Consider the following 26166-nt stretch of genomic DNA (forward strand, 5'->3'; position numbering starts at 1 on the left):
CCTCCAACATGTCTTCTTATATATATCCTAAAAGAAAAAGAACAAATTATTACAATTTAATGAAATATGGGTGTTAAAAGGCTTTAAGATATGTACTTTCTTATGGTTATAACATTGCTTTAATATAATTTTTGTTCTAGGTGTTTATTAGAGCTTTTCACTCTCTCTCTCCCCTCATAAAATATATATGTGTCATTTGCTAGGGAGGGGTTTTTCATTCTAATGTTCTCCAACATATGAAATATAAAGATAACAATCCCCCTAGTGTTTGAGACCATCCTACCAACTGCCACTATACCACATCTCTGTCTTCTGTCTGACCACTGATGTTTCCCTGATCGTGACTCTGATTGCCATTTATAACTGTTCTCATCTTTATGCTCATCTTTCACCCCATCTTCATATCCTCCATATCCTCATCTTTATGCATTCCATCACCTTGTCCTGCTATAACCATCTTCAGCCTTGTATCCATCTTCCTCCTCCCCTATGACCTGTTTGGCTATTTTATTTCACTTAACAGTTACCCTCTGATCATTAACTACACTTACTTCTTGATTCTGTGCCTTCTCTGTAAATGATAGCTTCTGTAAATGACCTTAAACTATTCCAACTTCCCTTCAAATTCATTCACAGATTCACATACTTGAGCCTCCCCTTTGCCTCAAACAACTCAACCATGTTGCTGTTCATTATCTCTGCTCTCCTAGTCAACTCACTAGCCACATGCCAACCACTTCCCCAACAACACTGTTATCCTTCACTTTCCTTAATAACTTCCTCAAGTTTCTATCAACATTTATTTTTCACCATCTAAGTCATTTGTGCCCACAGCTACCACTAATTGTGATGACTTCTCTTTGTTTCCCTGCAAAGCTTCAGTTCTTACTTCTAATGTTCTACCTGGAAAACATGTTTTGTGCACTTTGTTATTCATCAGTCATAATGATTGAGTCCCCATACAATGCTATATGATTATCCTTTAACTCTTTCTTCATAATACTATCTTCCTCCTTATTCATCAGCCAACCTCTTCTTTAGATGTTTAATTTCATCTTCCAGACACTTAATTTCACTCTTCATTTTCATCAACTTTTGCATAAGCTCTTCCACTCCATTCCCATTGCTATCATTACTAGCACTTCTGTCTGATTTCTGAGCACTCTCGATGACACTATATCCTATTTTGAAATGCTCTAACCTACCGTTACACTTCTCACATACATCAATACTTTCCTTTTTTTCATTCACTCTAATAGTTCATTTTTCAAGGCTTATATAAAACAATTCTTGCAGTGCATCCACTGAGAAAAATCCAAGGCAGTGTTCTATCTTGGTGCTGCAGATGTGTGCTTCCTTACAAATGCCATTTTCAGAAAGTAGTAGAGCACAAGTAACAAGAGCACAAACAAAGAAAATATCAACAAACACTACTAAAGAACGCTCATATCCAGCATGAAAAAAATGAATTTCAATTATATGAAAATAAATAAATAAATAAATAAACACTATAAACTATTTAAAACACTGTTTTCTTGGCACAGCTGAAATATACCATTATATTCACTCAACACTATTAGCAGAGAAATATTACAGATTTATTTTTATGGTTCATAGAATATCAAACTTTTTTTGGTATATTTTACTTCTGGTTTGATGATCAGGGCAAACTATTATAGACTATATAATAAATAACCAAATGTTTTATTTTATATAATTTCTGTAACTCTTTTGCTATAGGTAATGTCCCGTGGCAGGATTGTTCAGCAAGGGTCACATTTCCGTTCTTTTGACTTAGCTGATGATAAAAGTCATGAAACAGATGACAGCTTTATATATGAAGAAGTATCTGCTGATGGAGAAAAAGTACAGAAACGTGAAACCGAACTTGATGATAATTTCAATGTCACTTTGCCATCTCATGTTGGTGAATTTACATTAACATTTGATTCAAGACCAACAATGTCACCTGTTGCAAGACTTCTAGTATTCTATATAAGACCAGATGGAGAAGTTGTTGCTGACGCTAGAGAATTTCAAATAAGTCACTGTTTGTCAAACAAAGTAAGTAAACAAAGTTTATAAATGAACATAATTAATTCCAATTTAAATATATTTTTAAAATACTATTTCACATCTCAACACTCCATTTCATCTTCTTTTGCATATTATATCCACTAAATGGTTGGTCTCATAGCTTTAGTTTCAAGTTAATACTTGTAGGTGGTTTGTCTGAAACTGGCAAATTCACCTTTGTTCTAAATCTGTTATAAATGATTTTTTTTTTTAATCCTTAATCACATAAACAGCATTAGGCCCATTGATTTTCTAGCCAAAAGGCATTGTTGTTATCAACTGTATTATGGATGCAATATGCACCTATAACATATTTAAAAAAGAAAGGATTAGATATGGATTAAATTTCTTCAAAACATAGTGTTCAAAAAATAATAAATAAATCAATCAAATAAGTTACCCAGAGCCACATGAATGATGACTATTTAAATACTTTTTAAGTTATTTTTTTAAATTACATCTTCTTGTTATTTTGTTATTTGCATTTGAAAAAAATTAATTAACATTAATGGAAAAAATTTAAATAATTTTTTTTCCCAGATGACATTGTTCTGATAGAAAAAAATAAAGGAGAAGCTCAGAAAATAATAAACGATCTTGATAGAGAGAAAGCAAAGTTAAAGATTTCAAAATTAACATAAGAAAACAAAATTTATGACAAATTCAGGTCAAGTTGAACCAAAATTAGTAGATAATACTATTTAAATGGTGGATGACAATATTATTATTATTATTATTATTATTGTCTACAAAGACATAAACTGTTTTCTAAGGTGGACCTCCCATTCATCATGGGAGGTCTGCCTTAGACAACACAAAATCTATTGTACCATTCCTTAAACTCATCCATTGTTTGCATTCAAACCATCATCTCATGCAGTCATTTCATGCACCTGCTACTCTCCATACAAAAAAAATTATTTCCTATCTTCTTCCTTTTGCAGCTTCCAGTGATGGGTCATGTGGTCCTTATTCCTTTCCATCTTTGTACCATATGAAACTCTTTCCAGTGGCAATCCAGTAAATTCCTATTAAAAGCTTAATCGTCTCAGTCATATTCCTCCCCTCTCCTCTTTGAATTTTATCCATGACACTTTGTAGTTGCCATGCATTCAGTTTATCCTTATAACCTACATTGTACAGTGCTGATATCATTATTTGGCCTGCACTCTCTCTATAAGGTTACTTAATCTTCAAATCCCAGTGACCAGATCTGAAATCACCCAGAATGTGGCTGATCAAAACTTCAATACAATGGAACTGTCATTGTTTTAGCTCTGCTAGGCAGTCCTCTGGGTTGTCTTCACAACATTTGTACTGTGTCCTTAGTTTTAACATTTGATTCAAGACCAACAATGTCACCTGTTGCAAAACTTCTAGTATTCTATAAGTAGTATTCAAAACTTCTGTATGTAATCATCCGAAGATCCATTGCTTCCTTCACTTCTATCAGTACAACTCCAAGTGAGTCTTAAATATCCCAATTGTGGATCTCAAATTTCAGAACCTTACATTTATTATTATTATTTTATTCACATAATTCATACAGTCAAAACAAGATATCATTTAAACAACAATTTGATTGGTAATATAGAGCAATTCAGATTCTACCCAAGAATCTAAGAATAGTTTGTCAGGGGTAATGTCATAAAATATGGACTGTTTTCCAAGTAATGCTGTTTTTTGTAGATCATAAGGGGGTCACTTCGTTGATGTTTAATTGCTGTAAATAGTTGGATAGCTTCTTTGAAATTGCACCAAGTGCAATTTCAAACAAGTGCACTGATAACTATTGGGATGACTTTAGTGTGCTTAAGCCACAGCCAGCCAATTTCGATTGCCAGATCTCGATATTTAGTAATTTTTTTCGTGTCTTTGTTGTTAATCTTTTTACCACTGGGTACTGCGATAAACCTGTCGATGTTTGATAATTGTGATGTCAGGTCTATTGTGTTTCAAATGCCGATCAGTTTTGTATTCTAAAGTCCCAGAGAATTTTTGTTGTTTCGTTTTCCAGTACTGTCTCTGTTTTATGCTGCCACCACTTATCAGAAGTAGAAAAGCCATATTTTTTGCATACATCCAAATGAATTATTTTAGCCACTTGATCATGGTGGTATTTATAATCAGTTTGAGCTATCTTGCTGCAGGCACTGATTAGATGTTCTACAGTCTCATCTTTCTGATCGCATAATCTCCATTTGCTGTTATTATTGAATTGTTGCTTTGATTGCATTATTCTTCAGTATCTCGAAGAAATTGGCCATGCAAGGGTTTATTTTTCCAGTACACACATATCGGTTATTTTGCTGTTCCTTTTTGTAATCAAATTTGTTTCCTGTTACTTTTAGAAGGTCCTCTTGTGTAATTGCTTGAAGCATTTGTTCAGAGCTACTGTCGATGTAACTTTTTAAACTAATTTCTTCTTCTTCCACAGTTTGTCTCACTGGCAGCAGACCTCTTCCACCTATTCTTCTTGATGGGTACAACCGGTCAACATCACTTCGTGGATGTGATGCATTGTCATGAATTTTCTAGTTTTGCAGTCCAGTTTGTCCAGGTCTTCTTTTGTCCAATCTATTATGCCAGCTGTGCATTGGATCACTTGTATAGCCCAAGAATTCATTGCTGTAATTGTGTTTATTCATTTAGTTTTGTTTTCAGAATATTTCTAACTCTTTTGGTGTATTCAGCTGCTGCCTGTTGTTTAACTTTCTAGTGGAGAATATCACTGGTTTCTAATATTCCTAGATATTTATAGTGTTCGTCAGCTGAAATTGCTTTTATATATTTCTCTTGATCAAAATTAAAATTGTTAATGTCATTAATTTTTCCTCGTTTAATAGATAAAATTGCAGATTTATATAAACCAAATTTCATTTTGATGTCCTGACTGAAAATAAAAACTGTGTTAAGTAAAGAGTCTATTTGCTATGCCGATTTTCCATATAACTTGAAGTCATACTTATACAACAGAATAGGAAATTTTAATATTATATTTAGGAATTTCATATCCAAGTTTTTGTTTTCTTCAAATTCATAGACAAAGGTATCAAATAATTATTATTATCATCGTCAGCAGCAGCATCAAATTCCTGACATGTACCCTCAAGGGGTTTACAAGATATGATAGTATTACATGAAAAATTTACATCATTACTAACTTCCTATCTACAATTTTCCTCCAGATCAGTCTGTTACCTGTCAAGACTTCAATATTATCAGATCTTATATTTCTATCTTCTAAGGCACTTTTTACTGTATCAATCCACTTATATCTTGGTCTTCCTCTGGTCTTTTTCCTGCCAACCTGGCAGAGAACAATGGGAGAGGAAAATGATTAGCAGGGCTAATCATTTTCCTCTCCCATTCTGTTTAAGTGACCATACTACCTGTGATTAGCTCTGCTAACACATTACTGGATGCATTATTATTATTTACAGCATCTCCATGGAGTCCATAGACTCGTTGCAGGAGACCCAGATCAACCATCATATACACAATTGCTATCATACATCAATTTGAATCCATTCACCATCAGGGAACTCGCAACCAATTCTGGCAATCCATTCCACTCGCTCACCCACCACTCTTCATTGGTTTTGCACTACAACACTGACTAAACAGCACCTTCTCCAAACATCTAACTTCTAAACCATTTAAATGTAGTCTGTTGGGCATATATAAGTCATTTCGTCCATCAAATTCACTCCATACATCAATAAACTGCACACCATTCCTCCTGCACAATCTTTTCATTGACTCATTGGCAATCATGCCCCTATTTCTCATTTCTGTCCAATCATACTGAGGCAGCAGACTCACAATCTTTACTTTCTTGCTCTTCATTTTCCATTAACAACTCTTTCATATCTTCTCTCAGTACATATTTTCCACCTTTCAAATCATTTGTGCTAGCCAATACAATCATTCACTCCATTCTTCTGCATACTTACAGCATCACTAACATCCTTTATCTTCGCATCTGGAAAACATGCTTTCATCACTTTCTCATTAAGTATGCCACTTATCATTAAACCCTCATCCTCATAGGATACCATCTCTTTTCTCCCAATCTCTCTCACTTTTATACTTTTCCCATTCACTCTTTCTTTCATACTCCATCATTCCGTACCATACACAAATCATTTCCCATTCACTCGAGCTAATGTTCTGTCCAGTGAATAGTCCATTTAAGCGTACACGTCCTTTCTGTGCTAGCATCATCCACATTTCTTTCAACCACTTCCTTCAAACCCTTGTTCATATTTTGTGCACTATCACTCACTGCTTTCGCTACATTCTCCACAATAGCTTGACAATCCTGCCTTATATTCTGCTTATCAGTCACATCATTCTTTTGTGACCACAGTCTTATTTTCACTTACAAAACATTTCCAACAAATATTTTCTCCATTTTTGCTGTAGTACCACAAACCATTCACTCTCAGCAATGAATACATTAAACACATGCTACATTGAACTAAATTCTGCTAATTGATATTGGCCAATATCAATGTCTTGGTTGCCAGTTTTCTTCTGTGTATTGGTGCCATAATAAAAAACTATTCTGAAAAGAATATCACTTAATTATTATTATTATTATACAGGCACCTCCACGGAGTCAGAAGACTCATTGTGGGAGACCCAATCTATTATCATACCTTTCCTTGAACCCATTATCAGACAAAGCGCTCAAAACTGACTCTGGCAACCCATTCCACTCATTCACAACTCTCCAAGAAAAAAATCTGGCCCTCACACCCCTACTATGCACACCTTTATTCAACTTCCAGGAATGATCCCCTTTTTCTGATCACTCTAGCCAAGTGCTGAAACATTTCATCTGCATCTATCCTATAAAACCCTTTAAGCAACTTTAACGTTTCTATCATATCCCCTCATACACCTATCAACCAACTTCTGTAATCCACACACTCTCAATCTATACTTATAGGCTGCTCACCATCTTGATCCTTGCCTCTGATTCCTCTCCACTGCTTCCTCATCTCCAAGAAATGCAGTGCACCAGGCTTGAGCACAGTAATCCAAATGTGGGCATATCAAGGCCTTATAATAGGTTTAGACAGTTCGAGGTTTAGAGGTGTAAGAGAAGAGCGTGTTCCAAATACTGAGTACTCTGGATGTCAGTAAAGCTGTGGGACTGGATGGTATTTCACCATGAGTTTGTGAGAATGTGCGAAAGCACTGACAGCTCCTTTGACCTGGCCTTTCAATGAAAGTCGGGCTACAGAAAAGATGCCCAGGAATGGAAGGAAGGTAAGATAGTGCCATTGCATAAGGGTGGTAGTAGACGGGAAGTGTCTAATTATAGATCAGTTGTGTGATCAGTAATTGTTAAGATCTTGGAGAAATTAGTTAGGGACCATATACAGCATTGGGCAGGTGAAGATAATGTTATCTGTGAGAGTCAACATGGATTTGTGAAGGGGTGCTGTTGTTTTAGTAATATGCTAGCCTTTTATAATAAAGTTACAAGAGCATTAGATGAGGGAAAGGCATATACTGCCATTTTCTTGGATTTAGCGAAGGCATTTGACAGGGTGCCACATGATAAGCTGTTATTTAAGTTGCAGCACATGGGTTTGGATGTCAGGTTGGTCAACTGGATTCAGGATTGGCTGTATGATAGGTATCAGAGAGTTGTGTATGGTGGGGCCGTTTCAAGGAGGCAGAGGGTTACAAGTGGGCTCCCACAGGGCTCAGTACTGGGACCTATATTGTTTAACCTTTATATCAATGACATTGTCTTTGGATTGCAGGGGGATATTCAGTTGTTTGCAGATGATGTGAAGCTGGGAAGGGTTATTAGTAATAGAAAAACCTGAAATTCTGGGGACATATTACAAAGGTGGTGAAGGTAACAGAGAGGATTGCTGCAATAATGAGGAGGATGCTGACCTACAGAGATAAAAGAGTTATCATTCCATTGTGTAAGACCCTGATCAGACCAGACCACACTTAGACTATTGTTCTCAGATATGGTCCCCAGGATTTGAAGGGGATAAATTCACTGTGGAAAGGGTACAAAGGCAGATAACAAAGATGGTTTCACAACTGTACAATGTTAGTTATAAGGATCGGCTGAGGGAATGTGGACTGCAGAGTTTGGTGGAGATAGAAGAAGGAGAGGTGATATGATTGAGACTTTTAAACTGTTGAGAGGTGGTTACAGGGTTGACACTGGGGAGTTCTTTTGCTTGGTTGAACAGCAGGAAGGAGTGATGATGAAAGGCCATTCCTGGAGGTTATGAAAGGAAACTGTGAGCAAGAGGGTGAGGAGTGGTTTCTTTGCATGGAGGGTGGTTGAACCATGGAATGCATTGCCTGATAGAGTGGTGAGAGCGAGAACAGTCAATGAGTTTAACGTGTTTTCATCATCTACGCCAACGCCATCTACCTTCGACCACCATCACTAGTATTTTCACAGACAATCTTCTAGTAGGTGTATAAATTGTATAAATAATAACTCTTAGTAGGTGTATAAATTCTATTTCATTCCTGCCATGTGATCTTTCTTCCTTACATCTATATGTCCATAGTTGAAGTCCTCCATAATAATCCCTTGACCTGTACTCATTGTACTAATTCGGCAATGCTTATCTATCAGATCATCTGTGGAACTCCTTGGCCTATAGCAACAACCAACTGTATATTTTGTCTTACTGGCCTTAATCTCACCACAGACTGCTTCAAATGAACAACCATCCTCCCATCTGTCTCCTATTCGTTTTGGCTACAATTCATCCCCCTATCATCAGCAGTACCCCTATCTCCATCCTATCTTCTTTATCTTCCCTGAAAATACTAAACCTTTCACATTCTATCCCTGTAACTACATCATCTGCTGTTAGCCAAGTCTCACTAATGCTTGTAACGTTTGGCGAGGTTGCACTAACCGATGCCAAAAACTCCTCCCTCTTCTTCCTGATGCTTTTGGCAGTGGTATATAGAAACTACAGCATCCCTTTAGGCCCACATCCACTGATACTTTTGGAATTGACTACCCCATTCAATATTTTTGTTTGAGAGACTAGATTCCTCACTTGGTCATTTCTCACGCTCACTTGCTTCATGGGTGCCTTCACACAAACTCACTTGCTTCCACCCTAATTGCTTAAGTTTCTCTGAATTTGTGCTTCAGCATGCTCATCGAACAACACACTCTCTCTCTCTCTCTCTCGACATTTAACATCAAACCCATTAAGATGCAGTCCATCAGTATGTACAGAACGTTCTTTCCATCAAGCGCAGATCCACAAATCCTACATCATTCCTTCTGCACAGTCTACATATAGAATGTGCAGAAGGAATGAAAAAATCAACGCCCTCCTCCTCAGTTTGCCTCTATCGTAGCATGTTAGGAGACCTACACTCTTTACCTTCTCACTCTTCAGTTTTGCCTCTTGTTACAACTCCTTTACATCCTCTCTCATAGAATACTTCTTGCTTCTCAAATCATTAACAACACTATTTAACTACACAGTCAAAAATAAACAAAATACTACCAAATACATATAACAATTTTGCTAATATATATATATAAAAATAATAACTTAGCTGAGCAACATGTGTACTTTATCCACTACTCAAAATGATGCTAGTGCCACCTACTTTATTTCACCGCATTAAACTGAAATCCGCAGTGATTTGCCCATCATTCCAGCTTTTTCATATTTTCTTAAAGAGTTGCAACATCTGCACTATTAATAATCGCTGCCAAACTTCACATCATCTTAAAACATCTGAATATCTCTCTGCAGTTCAGTGACAGTATCATCGACAGTAATTGTTCGAGTATTGAATCTTGTGGAATTCTACTTGAAACATTTCTACTCCCTGATTTCTACTTCAGAGCCTCTGTAGTTCAGTCAGTATAGAGGAAGCCTTTCGTCGAAAAAACCTGGCTTCAATTCCCATCCATGGCCTGAGGAACCTTTATCTGGTCTCTTCTGACTAAAGGTGAGTTAGCCAGTCTCATATGGAGACAGAAGGTTTTTTCACTCAGAAACACAGATACTTTGTCCTCAGATCAGGCAAACCTGCCCCGTGAACTCACTCAGATTTACAGCCATGAATACTTATGAATACAATATGTTAAAGAGATAGGGTCTTCACCACATATCATTACAGCCATTGTCAACCATGAGTCACATCATGGAAGTCAACCTCCTAGGATAGGAGATGGCACATGAATGGGATGCGATATTGCTTTGCCTTATGCACAACTATCTGTTATCTGTCTGAAAGACAGTTTCCAATCCAATCAACTAAACCTGATATTCAGACCCCTATGTTAACAATTAAACACTAATTTATCATGTGTCAGTATATTTAACAGCTTCTCATGTGGCAGTCTACCAAAAGTTTTTACAAAATCTAAGTATACTGCTGTATATGCATCTGCTTGTCCAAGACATTTGTCATCTTGTTATAATACATAAGTAAGCTAATAAAACATGATATCCCTTTGTGAAACCTATGCTGACAACCACAGAGAATACTGCTGTTTTCAACCCATTTCTGTATCCTACTTCTCACCAGTCTCTCCAGTACCTTAACCACAAACTCCAGATATTCAGATTGACCTATGATTTGTAGATACATCCTTATCACCACCTTTATGCAGTGAAACAGTTTTACCTTCTTTCCACTCTCTTAGAACTTGTGCTGTTGTAAGACTCATATTAAACAGACATGCCAATGCTAATGCAACTTCCCCAGAAGTGGAAGTAGCATTCTCTTAAGACATGTGGTCTTAAAATTTCTATCACCTTATTTCCATCAAGCTTATTTAGTTCTTTGGTTACCTCCTCCTCATTCACAATTAAACCATCCTTTCCTATTTCCTTGGGTTTCTCATGATTTCACTCTAACAAGGATGAAACACCCTTGTTCACTAAATACCTCAACTATGTCTTTTCAGCAGTTATATTTTTACCATTTTCATCCATTAACATCATCTTATCATACTCGTTTTTCCTTATACTGCCACATGTATGAAGAACACTCTAGGGTTTTTCTTGGCCTGATTTGCTAATTTCTGCTCATACCGTAGTTTTGTCATTCTTACCATCTGAGTCATCTGCTTTTTATACCCCTCATCAGTTGGAGGGACATACAAAACCCCACTCCCAATCACATCCTCTAATGAAACGATCAATCTAAAACTCTCGATCCTCATGTGTCCTCCTTTACATACTGCCTAAGATAGCTGTCCCTCAAGAATTCAAATTCATTTTCCTTATTCCCAAATGCTATCTCTTCATTCCAGTCTATCTCTCATAATTAAAATCACCAATAAAAATCACCCTTCCCTTATTCACTAACTGAAGTTGCTTATATATTGCTTCATAACCACCCTCCACATTCTCTGGCCTATAGCAACATCTGACTAAATATCTCTTCCTGTTAACCTCCACCTCACACCATACTGACTCAGAACCATTGCCACTATTTACATCTCACATCTCCACTTTGCGGGGACATAATTTGCCTGCTATTATTAACAGCCCCCCCCCCCTTCTTGTCCTTTCTATCCTCACAGAAAACACCATACCCTTCTATTTTTATTCCCATCAGGATATCATAATTTTTATCCAGTGGTTCACATATTCCAACAATTTTTGGGTGGGTAAACTCAATCAACGAAACCATTTCATCTCCTTTATTTCCGATGCTCCTGGCATTTCTAAATAAACAAAGCAGTTTACTTTTAGATAGAAAACCAGGCCAATCTATCTATCTCTTCAGATTCAACTACATATCATGAATCCCAGGCCATCCCATTCTTATACTGACCATCGCCATACCCACATTCACTACTACTTCCAACATCTACTTTCCTTGTACTCTCTCCCTATCCACTCTGACTTTGTCCTGTTTCCCAGTCCATCTTGCATTCTCATTCAATCATTATCACTCACAGTACTACTATTCTCATTTACAATCACTTTGGTCTCACTGGTTCCTCTCTCCTGATCTTTTGCTTAACCTTTTACTTCCTCTGCTCTCTTGCTCACATCACTCATTCCTCCTTGCAGCAATAGTCTGTGTAACTGACTCACATCAAACCATTCAAATGCAACCCATCACTTTTGTAAATTTCAAATCTTTCCTTCAAATGCATCCCACACATTCCCAAACCCCACTCCCTTCTCTTTACACTGCTCAGACAACATACCATTCATGATCTTTGCTCTTTGTCTGAACTCACCATTATCATACCTAGGCAACACACTGACTACTCTTCCAACCACAGTGTTATCTTTCAATCTCCTCAACAATCTTCTAATATCCATTCTTACATGCTCTTTATATGCAAACAAGTTATTTGTTTGGTCATCTGCTTCTCTTCATCTAACACATCTCACACTTTTGCACATATTTACACTTTCTATATATCCATACCCTCCCTCATCTCTTTTTCATTCTCTTCACATTCTGCCATGTATACATGTTGCTCTCATAACTCATGATTCAGTCATGGAATGATAGAAGCATTGAATGATTTGAGATATGTGCTGTATGGAGATACAATTATTAGAGGTGCAGTGAATGTGAAGATGCAGAAAAAAAGTTAATTCTTAAATAAATCCAGTACAGGTCTACAAAATTCTTTTAAATTGATTAATTTCTGTAACAGTTTTGGCAAGAAAATCAACAACATAAAGACAAAGACTGCGAAAAGAGACAGAAACCTTGAAATCATTAGCTACATGAATGGATAAAACAAGTATGATACTTCTGCTGCTTAGAACACAGTTTTTAGTGAAGATAAAAAAATTAAATATGAAAATAAACAAAATAAGTAAAGATGGTATTGTGAGGATTTATGTGAAATAATTGAAGAATTAGAACACTAAACTAGGGTATAAAAGGCCATGTTCAAACCATCTTTGGATCCTACTTCGTCTTAATCTGTACCTTGGATCCGACATGTTATTTACTACGATGTTCTTAACCTAAAAATAGTTGCTAGTTGGTTTCTAATTCAAATATAGAGAAAATTTATATTTAAAGACTGCACCACTCTATATCTGAATTAGTTTAAGAATTGAAGAAAAATCAACCCTCAACTATTTCTCCTTAATATATATACTGGCCGAGTATATTTGACTTACTTAATTTAACCGCTTTGGTTCGAATATTTTATGAATGGTGCAGTAAAAGAGATTCAGGCAAAATACAACTTTTGAATTAACAAAAACAAACATTTAATATAAGCTATATAACACATACATAAATTCTACTTCTAATTTAAACAATAAAAACAAGTCAAACATTAAGCCAAGTCAATCACATTAGTTCAACCTTCCAAGTCTTCACATACACTTTCTCAGCTTCTGAGTTACAAAGTTCCTACACATATATAAATATAATAGAACTTCCTATCTAATCAGTTTTCACACACTTCTCAGTCATGCTATAAGTTCAAAATATCGCAGGCGGCACTAATAGTGGAAAATATCTCTCTAATAATTCTTAACTTCAACTCTCAATCACGAAGAGTTTCCACAGTTGAGGTTAGGTTAAGTGTAGCGTAATTAACACTCAATTCTTCAAGCATTGAAATAATACACTAAGATAGTCCTTACCGGAAATAGTTCCTAGTACATCAAATACGTTGTGAGCAAACTTTTAAATTATCTTTATTTCACTTAAGAACACATCTACAAGACTTATCCACAGTTATAATTAAAACACTATCAATCGCGCTTCAGAAATCCAGACATCGACTGCAGGGTTTCTTTAAAGTTGGGTATTGAAATTCTTTTCATACCTGATTGTCATCTGGTAGACAGACAATAATTATCAATAATTTTTGAATGGTAGTTTTGTTGTGTCCTTCAGACATCAGACTTCAGACATCATTTTGATTTTATTCAGTTCATCTTATTATTATTATTATTATTAAACAAGACCTCATGGAGTCAAAGACTCATCTAGGAGGTCCTTTTATCTCGCACACATCTCATCATACCGGGTCTTAAACACATTCAAACTCCTTGCAGACACCACACTCTCAGGCAAGGCATTCCAATCATTCACAACTCTGCACGAAAAAAACCTGCCTCTCACTCCCCTACTCACGCCCTCTTTATACAGTTTCCAGGGATGACCTCTGGTTCTCCCCTGATCTCCCACTATTCTCTGTAGAACTTCTGCACAATTGATCCTATAACAACCCCTTACCAACTTGTAGGTCTCTATCATATCTCCCCTCTTCCTTCTCTCCACTAGACTCTACAAATTACATCTTTTCAATCTTTCCTCATACTCGACATTCCAGAGGTCAGAAACTACCTTAGTCAGTCGCTTTTGGACCCTTTCCAACATCTCTTCATCCTTCTGAAAACCAGGTGACCAAATCTGGGCACAATAGTCCATGTGTGGCCTAATCAAAGCCTTATACAATGGAACAAGAATCTCCCTACTTCTACACGTCAGTGTCCTCCTCATCATTCCCAGAAGTCTTTGTGTTGTCTTCACAATTTTGGCGATGTGTCCCGTAAATTTTAGATCCTTATCCACTATCACTCCCAGATCTCTTATTTCCTCTACTTCCAACAATATATTCTCACCAAGCATAAATTCTGCATCCCATCTTTGTTTTCCAAATTTTAAAACCTTACATTTTGCAACATTGAACTCACATCCCCATTTTCTTGCCTAATCACTCAATTTATTCACGTCTTCTTGCAAGGCCACAACATCTTCACTACTCTTTATGGTTCGTCCCAACTTTGCATCATCTGCAAACAACTGAATATCTCCATCCAAATCTTCGCCAATATCATTAATATACAAGTTAAATAGTAATGGCTCTAAAACAGATCCCTGAGGCACTCCACTAGTGACTTTCCTTTTCCTGGATATTGCATCCCCATACACAACTTGTTGATACCTATCAGATAGCCAGTCTCCAATCCAATGCACTAATCTAATATCCAACCCCATCTGCTCTAGTTTGACTGTCAACTTATCATGAGGTACTCTATCAAAAGCTTTTGCGAAATCCAAGTATATTACTGTGTATCCTTCTCCTCTGTCCAAGGAAGCAGTCACTTTATTGTAATAAGTAAGTAGATTACTAAAACACGACCTCCCTTTAGCAAATCCATGCTGTCCATCAAAGATTATACCATTGTTGTCAACCCAACTCTGGATCCTAGTTCTCACAAGCTTCTCCAACAACTTAACCACAACACCTGACACACAGATAGGCCTATAGTTTGATGCTTGAGTTCAATCACCTCCTTTATGAAGTGGCACAATCTTGCCCTCCTTCCACTCTTTAGGGACTTGACCAAGTGCAAGACTCGTATTAAAAAAATATGTCAAGGCAGGTGTCAACTCTCTGGCACATTCCTTCAGAATACACGGTGATATATTATCAAGTCCCACAGCCTTATTTACATCTAGTTTACTCAACTCCCCAAACACCTCTTGCTCACTTACAGTCAGTCTCTCCTCCCCATCATCAACTGCTCTTAATCTCTCCATGAAGTTACATGGAGAGATTAAGATTATTAAAGAGAATCAAAAGAGCAGATTGTATGAGCTCTATGTACAAGACTCTTGATAATACCTACATTCTGTGATGAATGATAGTGTGAGGAAGAGTGAATGTATCTGTCAGTAAAGGTTGGTTTCAATAAACTGAAAATTCAACATGACCTGTAGGATTGTTTTATTAAGGATTGATTTGAATCACTAAGGTATCCAATGAAGGTAGATGGTTATTGGATCCATGTTTAATAGTGAACTTGATACAGGAGTATACAGAGTTTATTTTCTCCATGAATTGAATAATTTTGACTGAGAATGGTGGACCAGAACTGCAAATATATCAACAAAAAATAACTATATATGAACAACTTATTCTTCCATTATTTTTCTTATTTTTATTATAAAAAGGAGCAAATTAGTAATTGACTCCTTTTTTTTAATAAAGCAACTGTTGAGTTGAATAAAGCAAATCACTATACTGCAATGTTGCTCGACTGCAAAGCCATTTGTCAGGATAGATACAGCACAATTGATAATGGAGATGGCTATGAAGCTGGTAATGTGCATAAGCAAGTGACTGACATATAGACATAAAAACTGCTTTTTGATTTTTATCTTCTTCTTCGACTTCTTGATTTTTATAATTATATAATGGCATTTATGATGTAGGAAATGATTTCATGAGGAATATCCAATTGTTTGCTGGTTATGCAAAATTTGGGAGGGCAATAATTAATAAAGGTGATGTAGGTAGCCATGAGGATAATAAATAGACTGATAATATGGAGCAAGGATAATGAATGCAAGTTTAATGTGGCAAAGGCTATGCATTGTGGGATGAAAAGATTATTAGCTGTATATAACCACTAGGAAGTGGAAGAAAGGAACTGGACCTAAAAATTGATGAGGTTAGAAAATTGGATGATAGTCTACAGGGTCTATTGGACTTGAAGTTCAAATGGCACATTGTGGCAGTGGATAAAATAGCTCCAAGTATCACATAGTGTGAGGGTCCTTAGAAAGTGTGATATGTTAATGGATTGTGATGAATTGAATGAAAGTCGGAAATGAGAAGAGAATAATACCAAGCGAAAGGCGGTGATGGATGTAGGACTAAGAATAATATCCAGAAAAGTGAGTATGAAAATATGAGTGTGGAGAATATTATAGTGAATATGGAAATAATTAAAAAAGGATAACTTGACATATTTACAGAAGTGTGCGAGACCAAAGAAGCAAGAGCTGATGTGACTTTGGAAATGGAAGAAAGTTGGTCTGATGATGCAATAGCAGGAGTGATTTCTAGAATGCAAGAGTTGAAAAGTGAAATGATAAAGATGAGGAATGAAATGAGGCATGCACAGAATGAAACTAGATGTATGGTGGATACAATAGGTGGATAGGAGTATGAAAGAATAAAAAGAAAGGTGTGGAGAGAAAGAAGTAGCGAATGATTCAAGATTAGCACTATATGGAGATTCTATCATACAAGGTGTGGTCAGTGAGAGGGTACACAAGGTATGTCTTCCAGGAGGGAAAATAAACAGGGTGATTTGATTTGAGGCAATAGATACACTGCTTGGATAGAAGTCAACAGACATTCCCATGGGCAAAGTGCATTGTGCCATACAAAAAGTTACATGTTCGTAGTCAGTATAAAAGTAGAGCAATATGATGCTCCCAAGTCACTGCAACTGTATCTGGGTAAACTGGCTGTGAGAAGGGAACTGACAAAGTTTAAAAGAGAGAGTGCAATAGGAAGCCATGTTTCAGGCCTATCTGTTCAGCAAATTGTTGACATATTGGGCCATCTCGGGTTAACAATCAGAGATACCATATTGAGATGGAAGCGCAGGGAGCCAACTGCAAGTGCTACCCACAGTGAATGACCTACCACACCCACCGAAAGTGACCATAAGGTGCTATGAAGGATAATACATAAAAACAGCCATTTATTGCCCAACAAGTTGAATGCAGAGTTCCGGGCATTGACTGGAACACGAATCTGCAGAAAAAATGTTTCCAAACATACAGCGTCATCTTTGGTGGTGCAAAGAGTACAATGGGATCTGGAACCTTGGAAAGCTATGTTATGGAGCAACGAATCATGCTATATCCTCAACCGAGCAGATGGAAGAGTGTGAGTGTGGTGAATGGCCGGTGAACATCTCTTACCAGAGCGCATAACTCCAACTATGAAATTAGGAGGTGAAGATGTCCTGTTTTTCCTAGTTTAGCCAAGCATCTTGGCTAAACTAGGAAAATCAGACTTTCCTAGTTTGTGGAAAGCTAGAAACTTTCCACTTGTGGAAAGTTTCTGGAAAGGGGCTGGAAAGTTTCTTGTGGAAAGTGGCTTTCCACTTATTTATGGTGCTATGAACACTGAACTCCAAGAGGTATCTGAACATTCTGGACAATACAATGTTTTCTACTTTGTGGTATTTCAATGGAACAGACCATTGTCTCTTTTAGCAAGACAATGCATTGTATCATATGACTGCTGTTGTAACTGCATGGTTTTTCGACATGAATGTCACCACACTTGACTGGCCTCCACAGAGCCATGATCACAACCCCATTGAACATCTGTGGGATGAACTGGAGCATCAGGTGAGGTCAAGGGATGTCTGCCTAACAAACAGCCCAGGACCTCATTCCATGCTCACAGGAAGAATGGGTCAAAACTTCCATTGATCGCTATCATATACTTATGAAAAGTATGCCTTGTAGGATTGCTGCAGTCATCAGAGTGAAAGGAGGATGTACATCTTATTAAGGTGGGTGCAATGGATATTTGTTTCTCGCACTATGGTGGCTGTTGACTTGTTTCTAAGCAGTGTATTTCCATTATTAGAAACATAAATTTTATATACAGTATCTTGAGCCTGAGCAAGCTGGCTTTGCTGAGCATGCCATCTCTTCTAAGCACAGAGTCCTGTGGAATAAAACCAAAATTCTATATAAGAGCAAATTCTTTATGGAAAGTCTCTTTATAAGGAAACTTGTGGAATGTAATGTTGCTAAATTATCCAAACTTAAATAAATCTAATAGCTTATGTTTATCTCCCTTATGGGAAACAGTATATCTCAATCTGCTAATCTTTACTAATTTTTTTTTTTAAATCAGAAACTAGCTGACCATTTGTTACCTTCCTAAAGTTCTTGTGATGCTTTTTTTGTAGAATCTTTCTGTTAAATTTATATTATGTTGTTCCATTTTTTAGTTGTACTTAAGATGCCTTAGATACGCAATAAAAAAAATAATTCTACAGTTAAAATTCCTTGTAAGTTAGTTATCTGTTCTTTCATTTCTAGTAAAATCCTCTGATGGTATCACCAGGTCCATTCTCCATAATATGCTGTCTGTGTTGGGTAATTATATCGTACTAGCTGCCTGAATTCCATGGGATCTTTCCTCCTTCCAATCTATGTATTCATTGTTGAAGTCCCATAATACTTGCCCTACACTCATGTTAATTTGAGATGCATGCTGTTCACATGCTCTCTTGCAGCCTCTGGCCTATAACAGCAACCTACTGCATATTTTATCCTTTGGATTCTTATCTCATTTCAGATAGGCTCATACACAATGCCTTTTGTATCTATACCCTGATACTGAATTCCTACTCTTTCTCGGCTGCTATTCTTATATCATTAGCATCTCCGTTCCTGTTCCCTCTACCTTCCCTGAAAATCTCATATCCTTTAGATTCTTTTACTATAAGAATATCTTCCTCTGTCAACCAACTCTCATGAACGCTTCTAACTAAGCTAAGCTGAACTAACCAAAGCCTTTACTCTTCTCAGAAATATTATTGTCCACCATAACATTCTCCTTCTCATCATTCATATCTTTATTCTCCACTAACATCTCCCTCTCATCTATATCTCCTATCCAGTCAATGGCATTCTTAAATTTTCTCACATAAAATGCACTCATGCATTCTCTCATTCATCACCATACTTTTAATAACACTAGCTTACCACTAGCCAAAACTAACTCATCTTAGTCATCGCTACACTAGGGATTAATATGAATTACATGACAATCATCTAAGTAAACTGAGATCTCTGCTTGGCATCTGTGTTAATTGGATCAGCACTGCCTTCTCTCATGGCATATGAAATACATAACTACAATTCAGTTTGCAAAAACTTGCAGAAAACTCTTAACTCAGGATTTTATTTAATAGGGGTGCAGTATGGCATATTGTGATCATTTCATTTTAAACATCTAAGTTTATTCTGGAGACCAAATTTAGATGCTTCATGTTGACATGCCAGTACATGACATGACATGACAACCCATTTTCATTGTGTGGCATATCCTACATGCCATTTATGACCCCCCTCCCCACCCACCCTTGTGACATTTGCCATCAATATATTAAGAGATACTTATCTAAACATAGCATAAACATACTGTAAAAATTTCACATTGTTTTTTTTAGTTAATTAAAAAAACCATTTTAAAATATTAAAATATTTAAAAAATCAGTTTGTTCATTTTTTTAAACTCTTATCCTGAATATTGATTAATATACTCTGCAAAATCATTTAGTTTTATATAAATGGAGAAACATATTTCTAACTGAACTTTTTATTTTTATTAGGTGAAACTTGATTTTCGGCATGAACAACAGTATCCTGGCACAGAAGCAGCAATTCATTTATCTGCCAACCCATTTTCATTGTGTGGCATAGGTGTTGTTGACAGGAGTGTTCACATTTTGCACTCTGATAATGAATTCAGCAAACAAAAGGTATCTGGTTTTATTTTATTTTAATTTATATTTTTTTTATTATAATAGCGATTCAACTTTCATGGGGAAAATGCAGATATTTACATAAATTGGAATACTTTTTATTTGATGTATTATTACAGTGTTTTTCAAACTATTTTTTGAAGGTGACCCACCACCATAGTCAGTATGTTTTTAGCTGCTCTTCAATTTTTTTATAATGTAGAAAATATATCTTCTTCTTCTTCTTCTTCTTCAACCTTCTGGTTCTGTCCACTGCTGGACGAAGGTCTCCCCCATGATTTTCCAGATCACTCGGTTTTCTGCTTCTCCCATCCATCTCACTCCTGCAATTTGTTCCAGTTCATCTCTCCACCTTCTTCTCAGTCTTCCTCTTTGTCTTGCTCCATCCATTGGTCTCCACTCTGTTGTTTTTTTAGTCCATCTCCCATCACTGCATCTGGCAATATGGCCAGCTCATCTCCACTTAGCCTGTTTAATGTATTTTACAATATCCATGACAGCTGTTTGAGATCTTATCCAAATATTTGTCTTCCTATCTCTTAATGTTATTTTTAGCACACTTCTTTCCATGCGATGTTCTCAGCTTTTTGTTTAAGGCTTCTGTTAAAGTCCATGTTTCTCCTCCATATGTTACAACAGGAAGTATGCACTGGTCGAAAGCTTTCCTTTTTAGACTCATAGGGATATCACTTCTGAATATGTCTCTCATTTTCCCATAAGCCATCCATCCAAGGTGAATTCTTCGTTCAATCTCTTTTCTTTGGCACTCCTCAAAGGATAACAATTGGTCCAAATATACATATAAAGTAACTTGTTCTATTTCATGGTTTTCAACTTTGATAGTTCTATGGTTTATGTATTTATTCATCATTATTTTTGTTTTTTCTCTATTTATTTTTAATCCAATTTCTCTGGAGGTTTCGTTTAGCTGATTTAGCCTTTCTTCCAGATCTTCAAGATTATCTGCTATCAGGACGATATCATCTGCAAATTTCAGATGATGCAGCCTTTTTCCATTTATGTTTATTCCTTTTGTTTCCCAATCAAGGCTTCTAAAGACTTCCTCTAGTGCAGCTGTAAATAATTTGGGAGATTTGGTGTCACCTTGCCAGATGCCTTTTTGTATTGGGAACTTTTCACTGTTTTTATATAATTTAATTATAGACGTTGCATTATTGTAAATATGTTTTAGTGTTTCAATATATGGTTTCTCAGTTCCCTGTGGTTCAAGTGCTTTTAGTGTTGCAGATGTTTTAACTGAATCAAATGCTTTTTCATTGTCTATATAGGCCAGACATAAGGGTTTATTGTATTCAATTGATTTTTCAATGAGCTGTCTTAATGTGTGAATATGGTCCAAAGTATTGTAATTCTTCCTAAATCCAGCTTGTTCACAAAATTGCATTCCCTCTAGTTTAGATTTTATTCTATTATTTATAATTTTGTGAAAACTTTATATATGGTGGGGAGTAGGCTTATAGGTCTGTAGTTTTTAATTTCTTCCTTATTGCTCTTTTTAAAAATTAATATTACAAGTGAATTGTTCCAATTTTTCAGAATTTTTCTCTGTTTTAGGCATTTATTGAAGAGTTTACTCAAATGTTTGATGACAGGGCTTCTTCCCAGTTTCAAGAAGTCTACCACAATTCCATCTTCTCCTGGGGCCTTTCTATTCTTCATTTCCCGCAGTGCCATTTCCACTTCACCTTGGAAGATCTTGGGGGCATCATGTTCTTCCTCACTTGAGTAATCCATAGATGATTCTTGGATGTCCCAGGCTTTGTCTTCATAGAGTTCAGTATAAAATTCCTGAATTCTTTTGATTATTGCATCTCTATTTTTTATCAATTCACCATTTTTTCCTCTTACAGCAGCTATTTCCTTTGTTCCAACTGATAATGTTCGTCTTAGGACCTTCATGTTACTATTGTTTTCTATTGTTTCTTTAATTTTCCTAGTATTATACGATCTAAGTTCATGTTTCATCCTTTTGCGCATAGTTTTACAAATTTCCGTATATTCTATTTTATTGGTGTCATTCAAATCTCTTTTCATATCTCTTCTTTTCTTCATCAGATCTAAGGTTTCCTGTCTTAGTTTTTCCTCTCCTTGGTGCCTTTTTACACCTCCTATTTCTTGTGCACAATTCAAGATAGATTTTGTTAATATTTCATTAGCATCATCGATGGTAGTATCTGTGTTTAGCTTTTTTAGTTCATTTTTGAGTGATTCTCTATAACAGCTTTTATTGTGGTAGAGGTTTAGTAGATTCACTAAATTGGACTTTTTTCTTATGAGCTTATTCCGTTCTCATTTTTTGTTGATCCATACTTTTGCCCCTACTAGTCTGTGGTCACCTCCTGTGTTAAATCTATTAAGCACTTCAGTATTATTTATTATATATCTTCTGTTGGAGAGGATGAAGTCTATTTCATTATTTCTTGGTGAAGCCCAAATGGACAAATAAGTTTGTTCCATTTGGGCTTCTCCAAGACCATTTTCGGTTGATTTTCTTCTTGAAAAAGCTGTTCATAATAAAGAGATTATTTTCTTCTGCAAATTCAGCAAGTCTTTCTTCTATTTCATTCCGCTGTCCAAATCCAAATTTACCAATGGAGTTCAGATGGTCATCTCTGCTTATAATTTTGGCATTAAAATCACCCATTATAATTATGTAGAATTCTTTATTATTGAATATGGATTCTAATGTTTCATAGAATTCTTCTCTCTCTTCATCTGGATGGTCCATAGTTGGGGCATATACTTGTATAATTTTCATTTGGTGTCTTTTATTTATGAAGAGACTTAGTTCAGCTATTCTTGATGTTATTTTATTTACAAACAGGGCATTGTCCTTGATTGGTTTATTCATTAGGAATCCTACACCACCAGTTGGGTTTCTGTCACATTCACAGTGGTAGAGTAGATGTCCATCTTTTAATTGCATGAGAGTTTCTTCTTTCCTTCTTATCTCTGAAAGGCCCACAACGTCCCATTTTATATGTTCCAATTCCTTCATCAGTTCTTCCAATCTATCATCATCCCGTAGAGATCTGCAGTTATATGTTCATACTAATATCCTTATATTATTGTAGGTGGACTCATTGTAGCTAGTGGAGACTGTAGCATATTTTTCGCATTCATATATAATGAATGTGAAAAATATGAATATATTTTTTCTATATGAATTCATATAGAAAATATATAATGGAAGATTAATTTTATGAATGAATATAATAATAATTAAATATAAAAGAGAAACAATGCCAAGTGGAAACAGTAAAAAAATAGGTAAAGTTTATTTAATCACAGAATAAATTCTCAATAAGTTATCATTATTTCATAATAATCATATTAATAATAATTAATAATAATAATAAGAAGAAATATTTGTGTATATATGTGTGTGTGTGTATATATATATATATATGTAGAAAGTTTTTTTACCTTGCGTATATATTATGTTAAAGATTATTATTATTATTATTCAGTCCTCCATGGAGTCAAAAGATTTATCGTGGGAGGGCTTTTCTAAGTAACACAAGTCTATCATACTACTCCTTAAATGCATTGACCGTTGTCGCTCTCACCTCTCCATCAGGCAATGCATTCCATGGTTCAACCACCCTCCATGCAAAGAAACCACTCCTCACCCTCTTTCTCACAGTTTCCTTTCGTAACTTCCAGGGATGGCCCCTTATCATGACTCCTTCCCGCTTCAACCAAGCGAAAGAACTCCCCAGTGTCAACCCTTTAACCACCTCTCAACAGTTTAAAAGTCTCAATCATATCACCTCTCCTTCTTCTATCCACCAAACTCTGCTGTCCACACTCCCTCAACCGATCCTCATAACTAACATTGTACAGTCGTGAAACCATCTTTGTTATCTGCCTTTGTACCCTTTCCACAGTTAATTTATCCCCTTCAAATCCTAGGGACCAGATCTGAGAACAATAGTCTAAGTGTGGTCTGATCAGAGTCCTTATACAAAGGAATAATAACTCTTTTATCTCTGTAGGTCAGCATCCTCCTCATTATTGCAGCAATCCTCTGTGTTACCTTCACTACCTTTGCAATATGTCTGCTAAATTTCAGGTTTCTATCAATCATCAACCCCAGATCTCTTGTCTCCCCTACTTTCTCCAGTTTAACTCCTCCCATAGAGTATGCAGCATCCTATCGATGTGTCCCAAACCTCAAGACCTTTACATTTTGCTGCACTAAACTGACAATCCCCATTCATTTGCCCATCTATCTAGCTTATTCAAATCCTCTTGCAGGGCCACCACACCTGCACTATTACTAATAACCCTTCCCAGCTTCGCATAATCCGCAAACAACCGAATATCCCCTTGCAATCCACGGACAATGTCATTGATATAAAGGTAAACAATATAGGTTCCATTGCTGAGCCCTGTGGAACCTCACTTGTAACCTCCTGCCTCTTTGATATTGCTCCACCATACACTACTCTCTGATACCTATCGGACAGCCAATCCTGAATCCAGTTGACCAATCTGACATCCAGACCCATGTGCTGCAACTTGAATATCAGCTTATCATGTGGCACCCTGTCAAATGCTTTTGCTAAGTTTAGGAAAATGGCAGTATATGCCTTTACCTTATCTAATGCTCTTGTAACTTTATCATAAAAGGCTAGCATATTACTAAAACAAGAGTGCCCCTTCACAAATCCATGTTGACTCTCACAGATAACATTATCCTCATCTGCCCAGTGCTGTATATGGTCCCTCACTACTTTCTCCAAGATCTTATTAACTATATCTTACCTTCCTTCCTTCCTTCCATTCCATGGGCACCTTTCCCATAGCCAGGCATTCATTGAAAAGCCAGGTCAAGGGTACTGTCAGTTCCTTAGCACATTCTCTCAAAACTCATGATGAAATACCATCCAGTCCCACAGCTTTACTAACATCCAGAGTACTCAGTATGTGGAACACACTCTCCTCCTGCACCTCGAACCTGTTCTATCCCTCTATTCAAATTGACTCCTCCAAAATGAAATACTCCAATAAGTGTTCATTGAACAATTCCACTATGTCCTCTGCATCAGTCATTCTATTCCCATTTTTATCCCACAATGTCATTCTTCCACAGTCATTTCTCCTTCTGCTGGCTACATAGCTAAAAAATTCCCTAGGATTTTCCTTGGATCTAAGGGCCAATCTTTTCTCATATTCCAGTTTTGCCTTCTTTACCATGCTAGTCACTCTTCTGGCCTATGTCTTATATTCTTCATGCATCTTCTCTTCACTTGTCTCCTTATATCTCTTCCACAGCCTCCTTTTCCCTTGGAAAAAAGTTTTTTACCTTGGGTATATATTATGTTAAAGATACCAAGCAATTTTTTAAGCTAGGTTTTTAATCCTTTTTCCAAAGTAAGCAAATAGACAAATAAGTCAAGTTTGTGGCTGCATGCAGTGCAACACTAGGAAACTCGTTGTAAAGGTGGAGTAAACTCTGATCACTTTCCTTAGAATTTTCCCACGAGACCTCAATAAAGGTCGAAACCAGTATAGGTAGTGACCATTGCCTTAATGCATAACATCATACATCTCTGCAAGGGGATATGCTTTGCATTAGGGGAAAATTCTAAGGAAAGTGATAAGATCTTGCTCCACCTTTACAATGAGTTGCCTAGTGTTGCACTACATGCTGCCGCAAACTTGCAAAAAAGAATTAAAAACCTAACTTATAAAATTGCTTGGTATCTTTAACATAATATATAACTTTCTACATCTTACTCTCATCCTGAGATTTTTATTTAAT

General features: G+C 36.3%; 1 protein-coding gene across 2 annotated transcripts in view; it reads left to right on the forward strand.

Annotated features, from left to right (window-relative positions):
• The window catches only part of LOC150099795 (alpha-2-macroglobulin-like protein 1), a 1007775-nt gene that overhangs the window by 470625 nt on the left and 510984 nt on the right, over window positions 1-26166 (forward strand). For both annotated transcript variants that reach the window (XM_090403789.1, XM_090403790.1), the window contains exons 13-14: window positions 1741-2064; window positions 20223-20372. In XM_090403789.1, the coding sequence (XP_090259915.1) occupies window positions 1741-2064; window positions 20223-20372 (474 nt within the window). The remainder of the gene's footprint in view (window positions 1-1740; window positions 2065-20222; window positions 20373-26166) is intronic.

Source organism: Typopeltis vanoorti, chromosome 14, assembly GCF_054136105.1.
Source record: "Typopeltis vanoorti isolate ZY-2024b chromosome 14, IOZ_Tvanoo_1.0, whole genome shotgun sequence".
Classification (NCBI taxonomy): Eukaryota; Metazoa; Arthropoda; class Arachnida; order Uropygi; family Thelyphonidae; genus Typopeltis; species Typopeltis vanoorti.